This window comes from Necator americanus, chromosome X (assembly GCF_031761385.1).
Source record: "Necator americanus strain Aroian chromosome X, whole genome shotgun sequence".
NCBI classification, from domain to species: domain Eukaryota; kingdom Metazoa; phylum Nematoda; class Chromadorea; order Rhabditida; family Ancylostomatidae; genus Necator; species Necator americanus.
In genome coordinates, this window is record NC_087376.1 from 34,984,761 (window position 1) to 35,002,072 (window position 17,312).

Here is a 17,312-nt window from a genome sequence, read left to right on the forward strand (position 1 = left end):
AAAAGAAGGGATCCCAGACCAGTGGAATACCTCGCGAACCGTTCTTATCCATAAGAAAGGAGACCGAGAGGACCTTTGAAACTACCGTCCGATATGCTTGCTGAGCGTGTTATACAAAGTATTCACCAAGATCATCCTCTCGCGCATATCTAGGACGCTGGATGAAGCCCAGCCTCAAGAATAAGCTGGATTCCGCCAGAAGTTTAGCTGCTTGGACCACATCCAGACCGTGTCGAGGGTCATAGAGGTTTGCTGGGAATACCGCCTGCCCCTTGTTCTAACCTTCGTTCTAACTATGATAAAGCCTTTGACAGCGTGGAAACGAATGTAAACTGTCAGCGCTGGTCGATCAAGGTGTGGACGCGTCGTATGGGAGGACATTAGCCAATTGCTACGATCGATGCACGACTAGGATACAGCTTTTCCACCGCCCTCTCACTATACCCATTGGAAAGGGGGTACGACAAGGCGATACTATACCGCCAAAGCTGTTTACGGCTGCATTGCAATGGATAATGAAATCACTTTCCTGGGAAGAAAGGGGCATACGTGTTGATGGAAGATTTCTCTCGAACCTTCGTTTCGCGGACGACATCATTCTCTTTCCGAGCAGTACCAATGAAGCAGAAACGATGCTCAACGAATTGAACGAAGCAGGGAAGAGAATAGGACTACGAATAAACAGAAAGAAGACACAGTTCATGAAGAACGCCTACTGCGAGGACGGAGGAGTACAACTTGAAGGCTCCCAAATCGTGGAAACTCCGTCATACGTATACCTCGGACGTTCTATGAACATGGAAAACGACTTGAAGGAAGAACTGAATAGAAGAATGAGAGCAGCATGGGCAGCATTCGCAGCCGTCAGGGAAGCTACGGACCAACTGGCGGACCATGATCTTCGTGCCCATCTACTCGACTCGACAGTCCTTCCAGCGCTCTGTTACGCAGCGGAGACGTGGGTAGACATCGCAGCCACGTCTAGGAAGCTACTTACTACCCACAGAGCCCTTGAAAGATGTCTCATGTGGTTTAACCGGCGCACACAACACCTTGCTGGTCTTCGTAACTCCGACTTAAGAGGAATGTCCCGTCTTCGCGACCCAGCGGAATATGTATCGAAAGCAAAACATGGATGGGCCGGTCACATCATGAGAAGAATCGACGACAGATGGACTAAAAGAACGTTAGAGTGGATCCCAAGGGACGCTGAACGTCAACGAGAGAGACCGCCAACGAGATGGGGAGACGTGTTCACTACACGGATGGGTCAGCTGAGAACTCAGCTGGATACGGCTCAAGGACCTCGTCAACGTCACTCTCCAAGCTTGAGAACATCTTGGATGAAAATGGCGAGGGAACGAAACGAGTGGAAGAGATGCTGGGGTCCGCACGTCCAGTGAAGACGGGCCATCTTAGTATCTAAGTAAGTAAGTTATTAAAAGAATGACAAGAGCACTTTCCAAAACTTTGAATACCACCAATAGTAAATTCTGCTGTCGTCTCTACAGATATATGCAGGTTAGATCCCTATCATTCTTCTAAGAATCTCTATCCGCTTTTCACGCGATTCTTTATTAGTTCTCTAAACCTTATGTTAGTTCTACATGAAGCTATGACATTCTAATGCCCTCACTTACATGGGTTCAGTTTCAGTCCGAGTGATATGTGGTATCGATTCTTCAACAATTCTGAAACATTCTACTTGTACTTCGATATTCTTCCTTTCTAATAGCATACTATAGAATACACTTAGGCATTATTTCTACGTTCCCACGCAAAACCCCCAAAACAAAACCTTCTTCCCAAAAACTGATGCAAATATGTGAAAAACTACTTTGCCATCGTAAAATAGATTGTGGATTGTGCAAAAATACAAAACAAAACCGTTTCCCAGCAATCTTGGAACTCTAGCTATCTCCAGAACCAAAACGACTATTAAATGAGACAGGATTTCTTACTACGTGACTACCTACTACAGTTGCCTACCCACATTGGTTGTTGACGAGATGACATGGGCACCGGAATTTCTTCGACATCACTGCAAAGCTTTGAGAAAAACACCAAACAGACCGGTTATAAGGTTAGAAAAAACAACAGAGGGACAAACGTTAGGATCTTTGTATAGCGTCTATTTGTCTCTGTGTATCTGTCTCTTTCAAACACATCATTCATCTTTTCAAGCATTGACAAGTTCTGACTTTAGATGGCCGAACATCAATTTCGAAAAAAAAACAGTTCCGGAAAGAAGCGTTCGCATTGTACTTCTTTGGTTTACTTTTTCAAAGTTCATGAACTGCCTCTTCCGCACCAATAAAGCAAAGATACGCAAATTTCTTCAGAAATAGTGCGAGCGTTTCCGTTATGGGTCATGCAACAGCTAAAATACCTCCACGAAAAGCAAAAACACAAACACTACTATATATCTTAGCTCACCACGTGAAGAATGCAACAGAAAGGTCAGATACAAAAAACTCACTATGATTCTTCGACGGGAGGAGGCCTATTCTTAGGGACTTTGGCGAAGATCGGAATCTGAAGTTCATGCAACATTCAACTTTTCAACAAGCAATCTTTCAAGCATAGATACAAATATATAAAAAAATCTCAAAGAACCGATAATCTTTTGGTCATGAATATTATCTTAGACTGTGCCAAATGCATATTAAGCCCAGCTATGTTGACTCGAGTTTTATTCCGATTTGAAAAAACGGCGTGGTGCCGTCTTTTACGTCGATTTCAGCAGCAACGCGTCAGGTTTGTGCACGTGCTGTATCCACGTGCGAGCGGCCGAAGATTGATGAGGTCTTCTCACCAACCTATTCGAGTATAACCAATGGGTAGGCTGCTGACGGGAGAGGAACGTGTACATAGAAGAGCGTTCTAGTACATAAGCTTTGGTTGTGCTCGAGGTGGAGACTTCTCGTTACCTCCTATCGGACTGCAAATATGAGTGAGTCCCACTTGAGCTAGCGAGGTCCCATCTAGACTACAACCGCTTGCGCAATTTTAGATTTCAAGTCGTTTTGACTGTAACGGAAAGAAGTCGGAAGCTGCACTTAGATTTAGTCTTCCGAGGCTGTTTGACATATCTGAGTAGATAAATGAGCTGGGTATGCATCCCGTAGTTTGTATGTACGTACTATTACCAAGCAGAACCTGTAGAATTTTTATCCACAAACAGATTTGTCTCTGGATAAAAGTTCTACACGGTGTATAAGTATATCCATTCGCCTATCAACAACAACTTTATAGACCTCAACTACACAGAACGCTGAACTACAAGAGACCATGATTCTAATCTCTACGTTGGTTGGTTCGAATAGATACACAGCCCTGCAGCGAATTGCACTCTCCTGTTGTGTATAAGTTTCCTAGATTTGGTACAATTAGGATAGGCGATAATATTAAGTAAAGAGCAGAATGTTTTCCTCGGGAATGTTCAAAATGACAAACGTTCAGATGCCTGTCAATTTTAAGGCTTTGTGCACAAAAAACATTGAAGTAAAGGCCGGGATTTGGGCTGAGATACTAAATACTTACCCTTTGGTATCCTACAATGGTTGGAGGAGCGTAAGCCATGCAACACGAAGTGAATGCAACTGGAGCACAGCAGAATGCATTACTCAATGATACGAATGACAGCAACAGAAGAGATTTCATAGCGAAGTTCCTGAAACCACCCGATTAGATGTGGTGAATCTGCAGCACATTTCAACTCACAAAAAAACCAAATCACAGTTCTAGAATAGTTATAGATAAAATAGTGGATACATTTTCAAGAATCTCGTGAAGCTCTCTCTAAAAAGTCTTCAAATACTAAAATCATATCCAGAACATTCATCTCCGAAAAATAATAAACTCGAAAGCACAAAACTACAAAAGGTTTTGTTGAACTAGCTGGTTTCTTCCTCGGCGTTCGGAGACCCACTGAATGCATTACCAGCCCATGCTGATCCACGACATTGGGGTCTGTTTTAGGTAATTTAGCTTATTGCAGCTGAAGTCGGCTTAGTATTGTAAAATCTAGGACAAAAATGCAATAAGAATGTGATTTCGACGAGATATGCTAAACTGTAACGAAACTTTAGAATTAATTTTAGGTTGAAATTTAAATTTAAGGTCACTTTTAAGGTCATAATGCCTATTGCGTAAAATGTGAGATCTGAGCAGTTCAACTACAGGAGGAGCTTGTTTTTGTTTTTCGGACTAACCTTATTCTTGGGAAATGAATTAAATATTATCAGAACGAGTTACTACTTGGAGGTTTGGCACAAGCTCGTGCAATACGCAGGAAATAAAAAATTACAGTGACTCGTAAATCTGTCACAGTCACAATCAGCAGATCTTTGCTACCCAGCAGCTTATAAGGTCGTTGTAAAACAGCAGGAAGCTTGGCGAGACCCCCCTGCCGAGAGCAGAAACGGTGTAGCGCGACAAGGTGTGACTTGCGTAATTACAACCCACGAGAATCTGACAAGATGAAAAGTACAGGCACCAAAGGGTGGGCAACCCTAGCACTCTGCCCAGGAGATTGAGCCGCGTAAGCATAATCACTATCAGTGGGATCGAAAACACCGAGGTTTCTTGTTAGACTATGCAAATCAGACTACAGACTATGTTCTCGGCGTTCTAATAGAGATTTAGTGAACTGAATAAGAATTTCTAAATCGATGTTTTATTGGAGTCCTTCAATTCTGGAAAAATCACAGACCGGAAAGCTTCGACTTTAGTTTGGTGATATGAATGTGAAATAGCTAAAGTCTTTTTTTTTCGTTCTAGCAATCGCATGGAAATGAGCTGAGGGAGCGATGGCGATTAACGCAAGGAAGCAACGGCAATGACAAGACAGGCGTGCGCATTTTTGCAACCTGTTTCACCGGTATCTCGGGACTTACGCAAGACATACGTAGCATACGCGAAACCGCTACTCATGCGTTATCACACCTGTGTCACTGCCGTAGAACTTGTTTTGGTGAGACCAGCCATGGTTTAATGATAAAAAGGTAGACAGAAAAGCTATGGGGTGGCCCGTCCAATCCAGGACTGCCCACCTAACACCATTTTCGAAATCGAAAATCTATCGGAAATAGCTGATGACCCATTTTGTATATGACGCTTCTTTTCTGTTCTAGAAATCCAATGCTTATGATCACTGGCTTGGATTTTTGGAAGGTAATAAAAACTTTGCTGCTGCCGCCACTGGAATAGGAGAGCATAATCGTTCAAAATTCTTTCATTGCCACAAAATTCCATAACGTCTCGGGGAATCAATGCCTTAAAAGGTAAACGAAGCTATTATGCAACACATATTTTTTTAGTTAAATAATAGTTAAATATAGTGAGATGGGTGACATGGTTGACTGCTCTTGAATCTTAACATTTTGAAAAATATAGTTTTTTTTGATTTGCTTGAGCTGAACCCAAGATTGGTGTTGATCTTTGTTAACAACTAACGTTTCGGCGTTATCGCTTTCACCAGATCCAGGGAAATCGAAGCCAACGGTGATTCATCCTTTCAAGCAGCTCACACCCTATAGAAAACATTCAAGCAATAGGCAAACTTAAAGAAAAATACAAGTAAAACTTCGCTATACTCGAGCCAAATTTTTAACTGGTTACCAATGTATATGTCCTTTCATTCAATATTCTCTTTTTTTACTTTATGATCATCTCCACTTGGAGTTTTGCTTTTAGCCAAAGTGTGAAATAAACGGATAAGCCTCATTATGTTCGTATTAACAGATGGATCTGCGACGTTTTACTGGGCGTGAAGAAATGACGCACGCCTCCATTGAATACTCCGCATGTTATCACAGATTAATATGATAACAACAGTGGTTACTCTCATTTTCGGCGAAATTTGTTCGTGTCCTTCAGTGAACCATAAGTATTAGCTCTAAACATTAGCTTTAACCTTCGAACGCTTTGCTTCTTTCTCCTTTTATTTCCCTTGTTGACGTTCAAAATGGATTTTTTTTTCATCTAACGAGCTTTCAAAACTAACGAGTTTTTTCGAGCTCAGATAGGAAGAATTAGTAGAATGATAGGAAAATGTGAATAGTTGGAGGAAGTAGATATGTTCAAAATTTTAGCGGTGTTTCTGAGCTGAAGAAGTTCTCTGTACGTTACTCCTAGCTGCTAGCGTTTATCCAACCCTGCTGGTCCACAAATGAACAAACCAACACTTGTTGGTCCACTGACTTACAATAGAATAGAAAATTTGGTATGTAAGATAGCATTTGATTTCTATGATTAGCATAATCGGATTTAACATGAACAGCTGTAAATATTCGAATACTTCGACATCGATTGAAAATGACCACGATCACAGGACAACTTACTGGTAGATCACTAGCATTATTCAGCCAATGATGACTTCATCAAGCATCAGAACTTTCAATTCGCCGTAAGCGACCAGCTACAACGACGCCACCAACTTCTGTCCCAAAATCCGCCTCCGACGAATTAGTCCGTTGCAAACTGTTGGAATTTTGAACCTACATATGATGTGGATTACTAAAATGTTTTAATTAACCTCCTCTTTACGAACATATTAAATTTTTTTTTGCAAATTTAAAAAATCAGCCCGAGTACAATGAGCACCTCTTCCTTCTACGGAGATCATCAGCGAGATGTGCCAATGCCAGCATTGCTGACAAGGGAAAGTAATTAACGAAGGTTGGGAGACGTTTGTCTGTTTTCAGGCCACAAATTTGGCAAAACTAAATTCAGGAAGCAAATTTGAAATCAGCGAATCATTTGCTTTCGTATGGTATTTTCAAAATTTAATTTGTCTTGTCCCAAGGATTCCGACGGACTCCGTCGGATTAATCAGTCGAAGACGGATTTTGGGACAAAAGTTAATAGCGGTGTTGTATGTAGGCTAGAGTCTCTGGCTAGAGTCAAAAATAATAACTAGCTATTCAGCAAGGAGATCACTGGCAAAATTCATCTGAATATTCTTCAGTGCTATATGCAATCCTTCATTGAGAACAATATTCGCTGCTCCCACCTCCTCCCTCTATTTCTGTTCTCTGAAATTAGCCATCTAAAAAGAATATAGTTATGAAAAAACGGAAAGCCTGGAATTTTCTCCGGAAAATGGGGTTAAAGCCGAGGAATTACGAACAACGGACCTGCTGCTTTATCGCGCTCTTTTTGAAGATTTAGGTTCCAGACTGTTCGCGCTTCATTCTATCCCGTACAAAATAGTGACCCCTCTTCAGGAAGCTGGAGTATATCTGAAGTCGTTTAGAGTCGAAAAGAATGAAGATTCTGGGATCGGGAATTGTCGAAATAAGTAGGTGATGTGCATTACACCATCACCAGGCTACTAAACCTCTTCATTATTTGATAACACTTTCTTTCAGGCTAAGTGAGCTCATTTCCCTAAGGATTTACGGCGGGGCCTTGACCTCACCGAAAAAATATTGGGAACATCCTTCAGACACTTAGAAACACTCTAGTCAACGCTTCGGTTCTGAGTCATTGACGTGTATCCAAAAATTCTACCAACTTTTGCAGAATTTTCAGTCTCGTACGTTAGAGTTATGACATGGAATCATGTCACGTGCCTGCTCCCGATGCACGTGTTGAAGCGAACAAGCATTACTCTCAAGACACCACTCATACTTTCTTATATTTCATCGATGTAGTTGTCATGGTATTCCGTGGAAGAATGAAATCACTATTCTTCTGCGAGTTTGTGAATTTTCACAATGCGAGCAAAGCTTTATTAAACATCCATCGAGCCGATTTGAGCGTCCAATCGATTTTTGTCCTATTGACGAGTGGGAGTGATTCAGTGCCCGTCTTCCCAGAGAAAGTCACGCATTTGACCGACGCAACCCGCTCGACGGAGACTACAGATTTCAAGAGCACAGCAAGGCAGCGACAAAGCGAAGGACCTCTAACAAACGCAGTAGTCAGAGGCCTCAAGAGCACCCAGAGGCTTCACTTTATTTAGGATAAGACAACTGTTCGTTTTTATACGAATAACAAAAAAAGTGTACGTAAGAAATAGTTTGCTTGAAAGAGTTTTATTCATTTATTTATTTAAACGGTTACTTTGTCATGTCCTTTCACTAATAATCCATTTATTGTGATCTCGTTTCATCACTTCCATGATCCGGAACAGCTGTCTCGTCGGCTAAGACTGCGGAGCTTCTATTACTGCGTTTAGGATAGATTTTTGAGTTTTTGCTGTGATGGTCGCTGCTGTACAGAGGTTTCAAATTCTACAAGTTAGTAGAAGAAAACCTCTAATCAAAAATTTTCCTAAACCCCGACTTTCATAAATAAAAGCACTGAACTCCGAATGCCTTGACTTCTACCGGCAGCCAGATGGTTTGTGGGTATGGGTATCCACAAAGGCACCTGAGGAGGCTATGGCTCCACGCTATCGCATCTGCTCCATGGTTACTAGAGGCTCTTCGCTATTATATTTTATTTAATTATATTTCTTTCGAGAATTGTTTTTTTTTCTCAAGAAGTAGCTTCTACACTTTCACGCACTTTCTGTATATTAATGAAAGGCGTACCCCTAACTTTTTTGGCTTGCCCATCGGCGACAGCCACGTTCGCGGCAGCCTCCACGTTTGTTTGTAGACGACTTGTCAATACTATGCGATGATAAACATAAACCATCTGTCATATTTATACTGCTCACAAACGCATCTGCTGAGCCGAGATACTTAGTGGATATATTTCCGCTCAGTGGATACTTTTTGCCTAATTTTCACGTGTCAGCAGAACTAAGCTAACTAACTATTAATAACACCAACTAAACACTACTAACTGACAAGTCATTGAAGCTAAAGATCTTCCTAGCGGGAGAGAACACATACTCCTTATCTACGAACAACGAGCTCAAGATTCGCAACTGCGGCCATAAAATCCGGAATCGGCCATTAAATTCCCAGCGGCATCTCCGCTAAATACACTGCAGACGGATCCTTGTAACATTGTAAAAGTAATCACATCCCTAGAAATCACGAGTTCTCCGCTCTGATCATCTGCTTTTCACGTGCTTAGCAAATTTTTGATGGCTATAGCCTCACAATATGAGCTAAAGAAGATCACAGATCCAAGCCGATTGTCTGGATCAGAACTTCCCTCCTACTACACAACACAACCAGAATCAAACAGTATTTGTTCAATAAAAACTTAAAAGAAGCACTACCTCATGACTGCTGATGGATTGAATGACATTTACAATCACTTTTTTAGCTCATACTTATCTATAACGGAATCGTGAGAAGTCTTATCTATCTGCATATCCTCTGGAATGTAACAAAGTAACGGGTCCATAGAACAGAGAAAAGAAGGAGAGACAAAAAGGACACTTGAAAGAATGATTATAGTCCATTTTTGCAGAAGCTTGCTCTTGGAATTACCTCATTCACCAAAATTTTCTATTCATTCCGGACGAACATATGGAAGGTCAACGAGCGCAAACCAAGTGCAGCGCGATACTTGCAGGTGAATTCAGAAAGTACAATTTTCCAAATTTATGAGCAACGCAGCTTTGCAACAGAAACAGAAAAATCTCACCCAGCCTTAATCTTATGTGCACTTGTGATCTGCGCCGAGTAAGGTGGAGTAAGAATCGAACCTCTTCTTTCGAAAAAGCCGTGTAGAAACAAAAGTATTCCCAAATTTCTTCCATCCATTGAAAAAAGAATTTCTCACTGTATAAGAATATGTTGTTCTGAATTTTTAAGGTTTATTAATTTTATTTCTTTCAGATAATTAAAGTGGATAATAGAGATAGAGTGGATAATAGAGTTTTCGACACCACTTTTTTGCATGTGTGTAGTGAGAAGAAGAGAAGCGACGTTTGGAAATAGCGCTTATAATGCCTGCACCTCAAATTTGGAAATTTTTATATTGGAAGCGGATCACACACCACTAGATCACCAATTGTTGCCAGGTGAGAGAAAATTAATTTTCCTTTTTTTTTTTTGAAAGCAAATTAACCAAGAGTGTGCTAGAGTACTGTTGCTTCTCACATTTCCAACAACTTTCTGTATTTCATTTTAATTTTAGTTTTGTCAATGTCCTTATTGCTCTATTCATGTTTTTTTTTTCATGTTTTGCAAGCCTTCCTTTCTTAGAGTCTTCCAGGCTCATTTCCATGGAAGATTACATGCGAACAACACTGTAAGTGATTAGTGTTTCACAAAACCACCTATTCCACTTGCCAATATCATTTCTTAAAGCTAGTTGCTTCTTCAAATCTAGGTGAAGTCAACGTTTTCATTGCAGCACAGAAGATTTTTCGGCCTCATTGCAAAATATGGATCCATAAAGGCAAAATGTTCCCAGATAAGATTCTCGCTTCTGAGTGAATGCTGCGAAGCCAGAAGAATAATGCATGAAGAATATTTCTGATCCATGGACCAATTTTCAAAAGCGTGTGTGTCTAATAATGTGTTTGGCGTTGATCAATCCGCTTGGGATGCACCACCACGTCCACTTCATTTCAGAAACGTTTGAGGTTTACGAACGCGGATCTAGCCTACAGTGACTTGTTGGGGCTGGTCGAAGTGTCAAGTCAGTGTTTTTATCCCCATAGACAAGTCTTTAACAAATTTATCGACCCCAGAGGGATGAGAAGATCATTTCGGACTAGGGCGGATTCGAACCACCGACCGATCGTGCAGATACAGCGGAACCCCTGCGCCACAACCGCAGCAGTTTTAAGATGAAAATTGGAACCTTCAGAAATCTTCAACATTGTCTTAACTGCATCCCCCTCTTTCACCGAATGCAAATTTGCTGCTCCAAGTCGCTTTTAAATGTTATGGAGTACTCTTTCACACAAAAACACTTTCTCACAAAAATCTTCTGCAAATAGATCACAACATTATACCACATATTGGTTTTACACTATATGCTTATAAACCATTAGGTGAATCCAAAATTCTGTAGATTTATTAGTTTGGGTAAAAAAGAAAACTCAAAGATTTGATCGAATCTGCGGCGTGACCACCAAGCAGACATCGCGGTTAACTCCGAGATCCATGTAAAGATTGTAGAGAGATAGAATTAAACACGGACGTGTTTAATTCCATGGTGTTTAGATTTCAATTAAAAGAACTTGAAGGACTTGAAGGAAGATCACTGGGATACTCAGTGGGACAATGTATGGGTAGTGACCATAGATAGTGTTTCAGTGACTGCAGAAAATATGTTAAATTAATCCCTAGTGCTGTTCTTGTGATGGTTACCTATTTTGGAAATTTTAGGACCCACATTTTAAACTCAAAACAAAATCAGAACAGTGGATATTTCTACGAGCTTTTTGTGCAAATACTAGACCCTTATTATTATTACTATTTTTATTATTTCTGTTCTTATTATTAATTCTATTTCAAGAATCCACTTCCCTTCCTCATTGTACTCCGTTTTTGCGGAGTTTTTAACCTTCCAAATATACAACACAGAAAACCTGAGCTCTCAAAATAAGTGATTCTCACGAAGGTCACTGATATCACGATGAGCAGACTGAGACAGCCTCAACTTTATAACTCCAGCTAAACTCTTCGGCAGCAACCATGAATAAATAGAAGTGTTCTACACAATTTTTCCTGGAGGCATTGTGCGGGGACTGGACTACATAACACATGTTGTGATACCACATATCGTATGTTGTGATACTTCCATGAGCCATCGCCGGTCACATGAAACGTTCTTTGTACAGAGCGGTGCCAGGAACCGATTGACAACATGACCAGAAAAGCTGTGCAACTGTTAAAATAAACAGATGGAGGCGTGGTCGCCCGCTCGTCTCGGTCATTTCGCCCCAAACTTTGCACCCCGGACCCTACGGCCGAGCATTCCTTTCTTTTCTTAGAATAGGTTGTGTTGTGCTATGCTGTGCGATCATGTTCGAACTTAGCCAGACTAGCTTCTTCACAGCAGAGAAGCAAAATAACTTCCAAAACAGTGCAGTCAGTTCCCCTTGAAATATATTTTCTCTGTAAGGACACATTGATCTTGGATTCTGGATTCCAAAACGGTTCTTCGCAGCTTTTTTAACCATGAGTAAAGCACTTTGCATGCATGTCTTTCAAATCCATATCTCCGGCTCAAACGCCGCGTTCACGTCGGATAGAAATTTGTTCTATGTCCAATCACTGGAAATATTCCTTGAACTTAGCAACTTCAGTGGGGTTTCACACTCTTATTGAGATCTCCCAACTCTCGGAAGTTCTTGGAACATTTCTTTCTTATGTGGAACGTTCTTGGTGAACTCAGATTGTTAGGGTGCATGTAAAGAGGGTGCTGTCGGATTTTCGAGCATGTCTGATCATTTGGAGCATGTTATGGAGAGGTTTCGTTGGTTTAACTTCTCAACAATACCCTCGGTTCAAGAGTCCACCTATCAGACGAAGAAACTCAGTTTCATGACTTTCAATGATTGCTTATAGTACCCTAAATGAAAAAGGCTGGTTTTTTTCATCTTTATCCCCAATTACAAGCTTTTGTCTGCCCTCAGAAGTGCTGTGCGAGGTTTGAGTGATCTTCGCAGAAACGTTATGAAAAGTAGATCTTGAAAGGATATGTATGAACTGGATCCCCGGTTGTCGAAACCAGCTATCCGGCTAGGCAGAAGGAGCGGCACATCGTTTCTCTCAAAATCAACTCGGATTTTTTTCTTTCGGAGACGGTCTCGCAGCACAAAAAGACATTATTGCGTTAGATCTGGTCTGGATCAGTGGACTACTTGAAGAAGTTCTGAAAAATGATAGCCGGAATAGAAAATGACCGTGTGTCTTCTATACAGCTCCAGTACACACAATGTGAAAGGTGACGTCCACGACGTTAACATCAATTAAGGAGTATCAATCTTTCCGAATCATACTAAGTCAAACTACATTAAAGTTAGTATTGATGGAAAATTTCAACGTCAGTTACTTTCTACCCCTACTTTGACTAGTTTCAAGACGTATTTCTCAAAAATGGAAGCGAAAACTCGGAAAATCCCTAAAGATCCAAAACCCCCAACTTGATCAACTCTTTGCACTCGTACGAGCGGATAAATAAAAGAAAAGCATAGTGGTTTTCATCCATCGTGGATCCAGGGTTGCTGAGTGGTAACACTGGTCATTTATGAATTTTTGGCGTTTTAATCCCGCCATTCCTACGGCCGCAGAGTTGTATCGTAGTTGTGAAACATCATCCTCAGTCATCCGTACTGCAAAGTGGATCCTCTTATTGTTCGATCCCTAGGGTATTCTCTGCGTTTCCGTTCTGATATTTGCAAACTTCGTCACGAATCCTGTTTACTTCTGGAAAACTCAATATCGTAAATTTTCACTTTAATGACATGGCTTCATCTTGAGGAAAAAGCGGGACTGAAATGACAAACATCGCCATCGCTCAAGAATCAACGCAAATTTCATGCAGAACTTACTGCAACTACTCAATTTCATGAACGTTGCTGCACACGAGGTAGTCCGTCAGAACTTTGTCCTTATGAGCACCTGACAGTTCAAGAATTCGCCACGACTGAAGGTCCGAGCGACCTCGTGTCCCTCTGAGAGACAGAAGCATGTTTAGAGCTGATCCATCATTTGTTGCGTAATGTGACCACGTGTTGACCTTTCGAGAACCTGTTTGTGTCCGGCTGTCGGCGCCAGTCAAGAACTTGTCCGTGTTGAAATGCGTTAGCTCTCGCAAAGAGAACCTTTACTCGGTGCGACGAGCTGGACAGACTCGCGTATGTTTAGCTCTTCTTTCTTCCCGGATTTGTTTTGTACTCTATGCTTTCCATCCATTTTAACCAAATTGTCTCGTCATTTTGAACGATGAATGGATGGATGAAGTTTTAAGAATTAAACGTCTTCCTGTAATGTAAATATCACCATGATTCACGTTGTTGTTCGAGTTGATAGGGCGAGTGCCAGTAAGTCCTCTACTTGTTCCGATCACTTGGAAAGGTTGAGCCCGATGTTGGACTATCGCGAGCTGCAGCGATGAGTGGTGCTGGCCAGGGTCCCCCTTCGATCCTAACTGCTACGTCCCACCGCGTCAAACGTCGAGCGCTGCTGCACATGCAACTGCACCAAGCTTCAACTCGTTTCGATCCGGCTATATTTCGTGGGACCGAATTGCTCGCTCCTTTGATCCAGCGGTTGTCGTTCTTTTTCTTTTGACCCACTTTTTTCAGTGGCTAGTGCAAAGTGTTTAGCGCTGGTCAATCGTCTTGGGATCCCCAATGCATTGGACTTGAGTTCAGAATCGTTTGACTTTTATGAATGCGTGAGCGGCCTGTACAATGGATTACAGAGACCTGTCGTTGTATCAGATCAGTGTCGTTATCCTCTCAAGCAAGTCTGGAAACATCTTCTCGTCACCGGAGAGGCAAAGTTCCTATTTGGTCCACAGCGATTTCATCTGCATATAATAATGTAAATGTGTAATGTGCCAGTGAGTCCATCTCTCCGACCATCCGCAGAATCCCACGTATATCCAGAGATCATGCGTGCCCCCGACTTGAGTACATAAAGTTAACCGAGAAAAAGCGATTAAGCAATTCCCTTTTTTTTTACTCATTTAGAGTAAAGTAAGAACGTACAAGAAGTTACTCAATAAAATTGATTTATAACCTCGTGTGCAGCTCATTAAAAATCAATACGACATGCGCAATAACGATTTGTTCACGTTTCATACATGAGCACTGCTTCACATGCGAATCACGACTGTTGTCACAACGTTGTGTGCCAGACCACTTCTCGACCAGAGGCAAGGTTGGCGCAAGAGGAACACTAGTGCTGTCGAATGTTTGCCGAAAACACACACAAAATGAGGTGCAGGAAAGGATGCCCTTGTCACACTCAAATGACTACTACTCGCAGGTTGGGGCGAAAACTACTACTACGGAAACTCTCAGATACGCCAATACACAGAACAACGGCAAGCAGGACGAAACGAAACTGTCACCTTGCAGAAGATTCATTAAGACTTTACCTAAAGCTTCAGTTTCAGCTTTAGTTACGCTCTATACCATCTTTCTTGTTCCTTTGAATTCACGCCATTTTAATGGCCCACTTTTGATAAACACGTAAACAATTAAGGAAGAAAGCACAACAGAGAGCTATGGTCGCAGCAGTCAGAACCAGTCAGCGTAGATTCGCGAGAAACAACAACAAAGAATCATGTTGCATGCTACGGAAAACGAATAAAAAGCTACCGTACTACTAGTGTGTCAGGATGACATCATTGCGAATTGAAACACGAACTTCTTTCCTCATGGATCACCGAAGAAGACATAAAACAATGCGTCGGCTCTTCTACTCTTCTTGTTGTTTGCTTTTGAGGAGAAGCACGTCACCCGCAGTGCTACGAAACGGTTCCAGACTGCTCGAAATAAACGGGAAGAAGTCAGGAACGAAACGTTCGACTCCGACAGCAATCCGGCTGCTCCCAAGCAGTTCGTTCTTTCCCACGCATCCGGAAAACGACCTCCACCTCGACGTTCTGCTTCTCTGGTGTCTGGCGCCGCTTGTTCGTCGTTCATCTCTCTGCCCGCCCCGATCGATTCGTATGCATAAGCATCACGCATTGGCTCGTCTTCGAAGGAATTCTCTCTTTCTTGTGTCCATTCTTCGTTTCTTCTTCTTTCCTGCTTTCTCTTCACCCATTGGTCTCCTGCTTGTGTGCTCTCCCCATCTGATTCCACCTCTAGAAACCGGTTATTTTTTCGTTTGTTGTTGTGGTCTTTGTCGCACATTTCTTCCTCTTCCTTATGCCTGCAATGATCGGATCGGATTTACACTGTCTCATGGGTTATCGAACAGAAATCCATGTCAATGTCATATGTTACCCGGCGGAAATTCGTCTATTCTCTGTATTTTGACTCCACTTTGACTGCTGAAGGTTTCATTTTGGTTAGGTGGCCAGCTGACATTAATTTCAAAATCTTCCATTGCTCCTTTCTTTCCTCTTTCCTTTTTGAACTGTTTCCTTTTTGTCTTTTGTTAGGACCAGTCCTCGCGACGGAAACGTTATATTTTTGGCTGCAAAGCAGACCAAAGTCCGCGCAGCACAAACGAGTCGGTGACTGAGGGAATCCCCTCGAACTGGATTTTTTGTGTAGTATTAATGGGCGGTAGCTTTGAAGCTTAAGAGAGCACAGCTAAACTTTCGAGCAACTGACCCTTCCGCTTTCTTGCGAAGTCTCCAGAGGAAGCGCTGCGCGCACAGCTGTGCAGCTGAGGCCCTGTTGGATTATATGCTTACGTTCATACGCACACAAACACGCAAGGATTGGTTTGCGCGCAGGATGGTTGGACTTTTAGCTCACATAAAACTATAAGACTAACGAAGAGATTGAGTAAACTACTGCCAATCAAAAGAAGTTCAAGAAATAGCTCCGAGAGCGGAGATCTTCGCCAAAGACTGGGAAACAACCGGAAGCTCTGTGCAGTTGCGTAAGCGGCTGCGCTCGAAGCCGCGCGGTTGAGCGAGCGGTTGAGATCGAGGTGGGACCATCGGGAACTACAAAAATAAGTGGTGCTAGTACCCCCTCGATCCCTGCCACTACAGCACAAAGGACCGCTTCGAGTGCTGCCACTTACGCAACTGCACTAAGCTTCAGGTCGTTTCGATCCAATTACTGCTCGGTTTATTCTAATTCGGTGCTTTTCGGTGGGATTTTTGGCTGCACCAACAGAACTCGAACTATTCTTTAATTTTTTGTGTGGGGATGGTGATAGGTGCTTCCGGAATGGGAAGCGAATGAATAACACAGCGGTAAGAATAGTGAGTAATCGTTCTAGAACTTGATGGAAAACATTTTCAAGAATGCTTGCTCTATGTGCTCAAAACCAAAAAAGTGTCTGTTTTCATTCTCTCTAAGTATCAAGCGAGAACGCTTGTTTTACAGCTCTAAAGTGTATTTCAAGGTCTGTTTGTTCTTTTACGTATAATAAAATAGACGTCTATTATCTATAGCATGTAATAATGATTCAATAGTGATAATGAAGGAATATCAACCTTGTACATTCAGTACAGAAAGAAAAATCTACCTGATCTTTCTTCTCTCGTATTTGTCGAATCGGAAATACTTACTGGAATTCAAAGATCAACAACCTCTCAGTCCTACGATGGCAAATTGCCTTTGACATGTTATTCTCTTTCGTTCCGAAGCAAAACAACCAACTTGTCGTCTTTTCAGATTTCTTCCCTCAGCAGTTTTTTTTAGTGATCACCATCTAGTTCATCTCATCTCTACTTGTCCTATTCTCACGTTCTTCGCTTTTTGTTGTTTTGATTTCTTGGAGTTGGAGCTGTTCTTTTAG

General features: G+C 41.8%; 4 protein-coding genes across 5 annotated transcripts; 3 read left to right on the forward strand and 1 right to left on the reverse strand.

Annotated features, from left to right (window-relative positions):
- Positions 1-515: 515 nt before the first annotated feature.
- RB195_026386 (uncharacterized protein) lies at positions 516-1,403 on the forward strand (the record flags this gene model as incomplete). 2 transcript variants are annotated; one of them, XM_064214915.1, is made up of 1 exon in its annotated part: positions 516-1,403. In XM_064214915.1, the coding sequence occupies one exon, from the start codon at positions 516-518 to the stop codon at positions 1,401-1,403; it is 888 nt and encodes a 295-aa protein (XP_064070796.1). The 2 variants fall into 2 exon arrangements, with proteins under 2 accessions (XP_064070796.1, XP_064070797.1); XM_064214916.1 differs by having other exon boundaries at positions 633-1,403.
- A 6,155-nt stretch (positions 1,404-7,558) lies between these two features.
- Positions 7,559-10,352, forward strand: RB195_026387 (uncharacterized protein; the record flags this gene model as incomplete). The annotated part of the gene is made up of 6 exons (XM_064214917.1): positions 7,559-7,666; positions 7,970-8,011; positions 9,379-9,483; positions 9,750-9,812; positions 10,119-10,164; positions 10,270-10,352. The coding sequence occupies 6 exons, from the start codon at positions 7,559-7,561 to the stop codon at positions 10,350-10,352; spliced, it is 447 nt and encodes a 148-aa protein (XP_064070798.1).
- Positions 9,811-17,312, forward strand: RB195_026388 (uncharacterized protein; the record flags this gene model as incomplete). The annotated part of the gene is made up of 3 exons (XM_064214918.1): positions 9,811-9,934; positions 10,119-10,164; positions 17,189-17,312. 3 exons carry the CDS (start codon positions 9,811-9,813, stop codon positions 17,310-17,312), a joined length of 294 nt encoding a protein of 97 aa, XP_064070799.1.
- RB195_026389 (uncharacterized protein) lies at positions 15,260-15,742 on the reverse strand (the record flags this gene model as incomplete). Its single annotated transcript, XM_064214919.1, has 1 exon — positions 15,260-15,742. The coding sequence occupies one exon, from the start codon at positions 15,740-15,742 to the stop codon at positions 15,260-15,262; it is 483 nt and encodes a 160-aa protein (XP_064070800.1).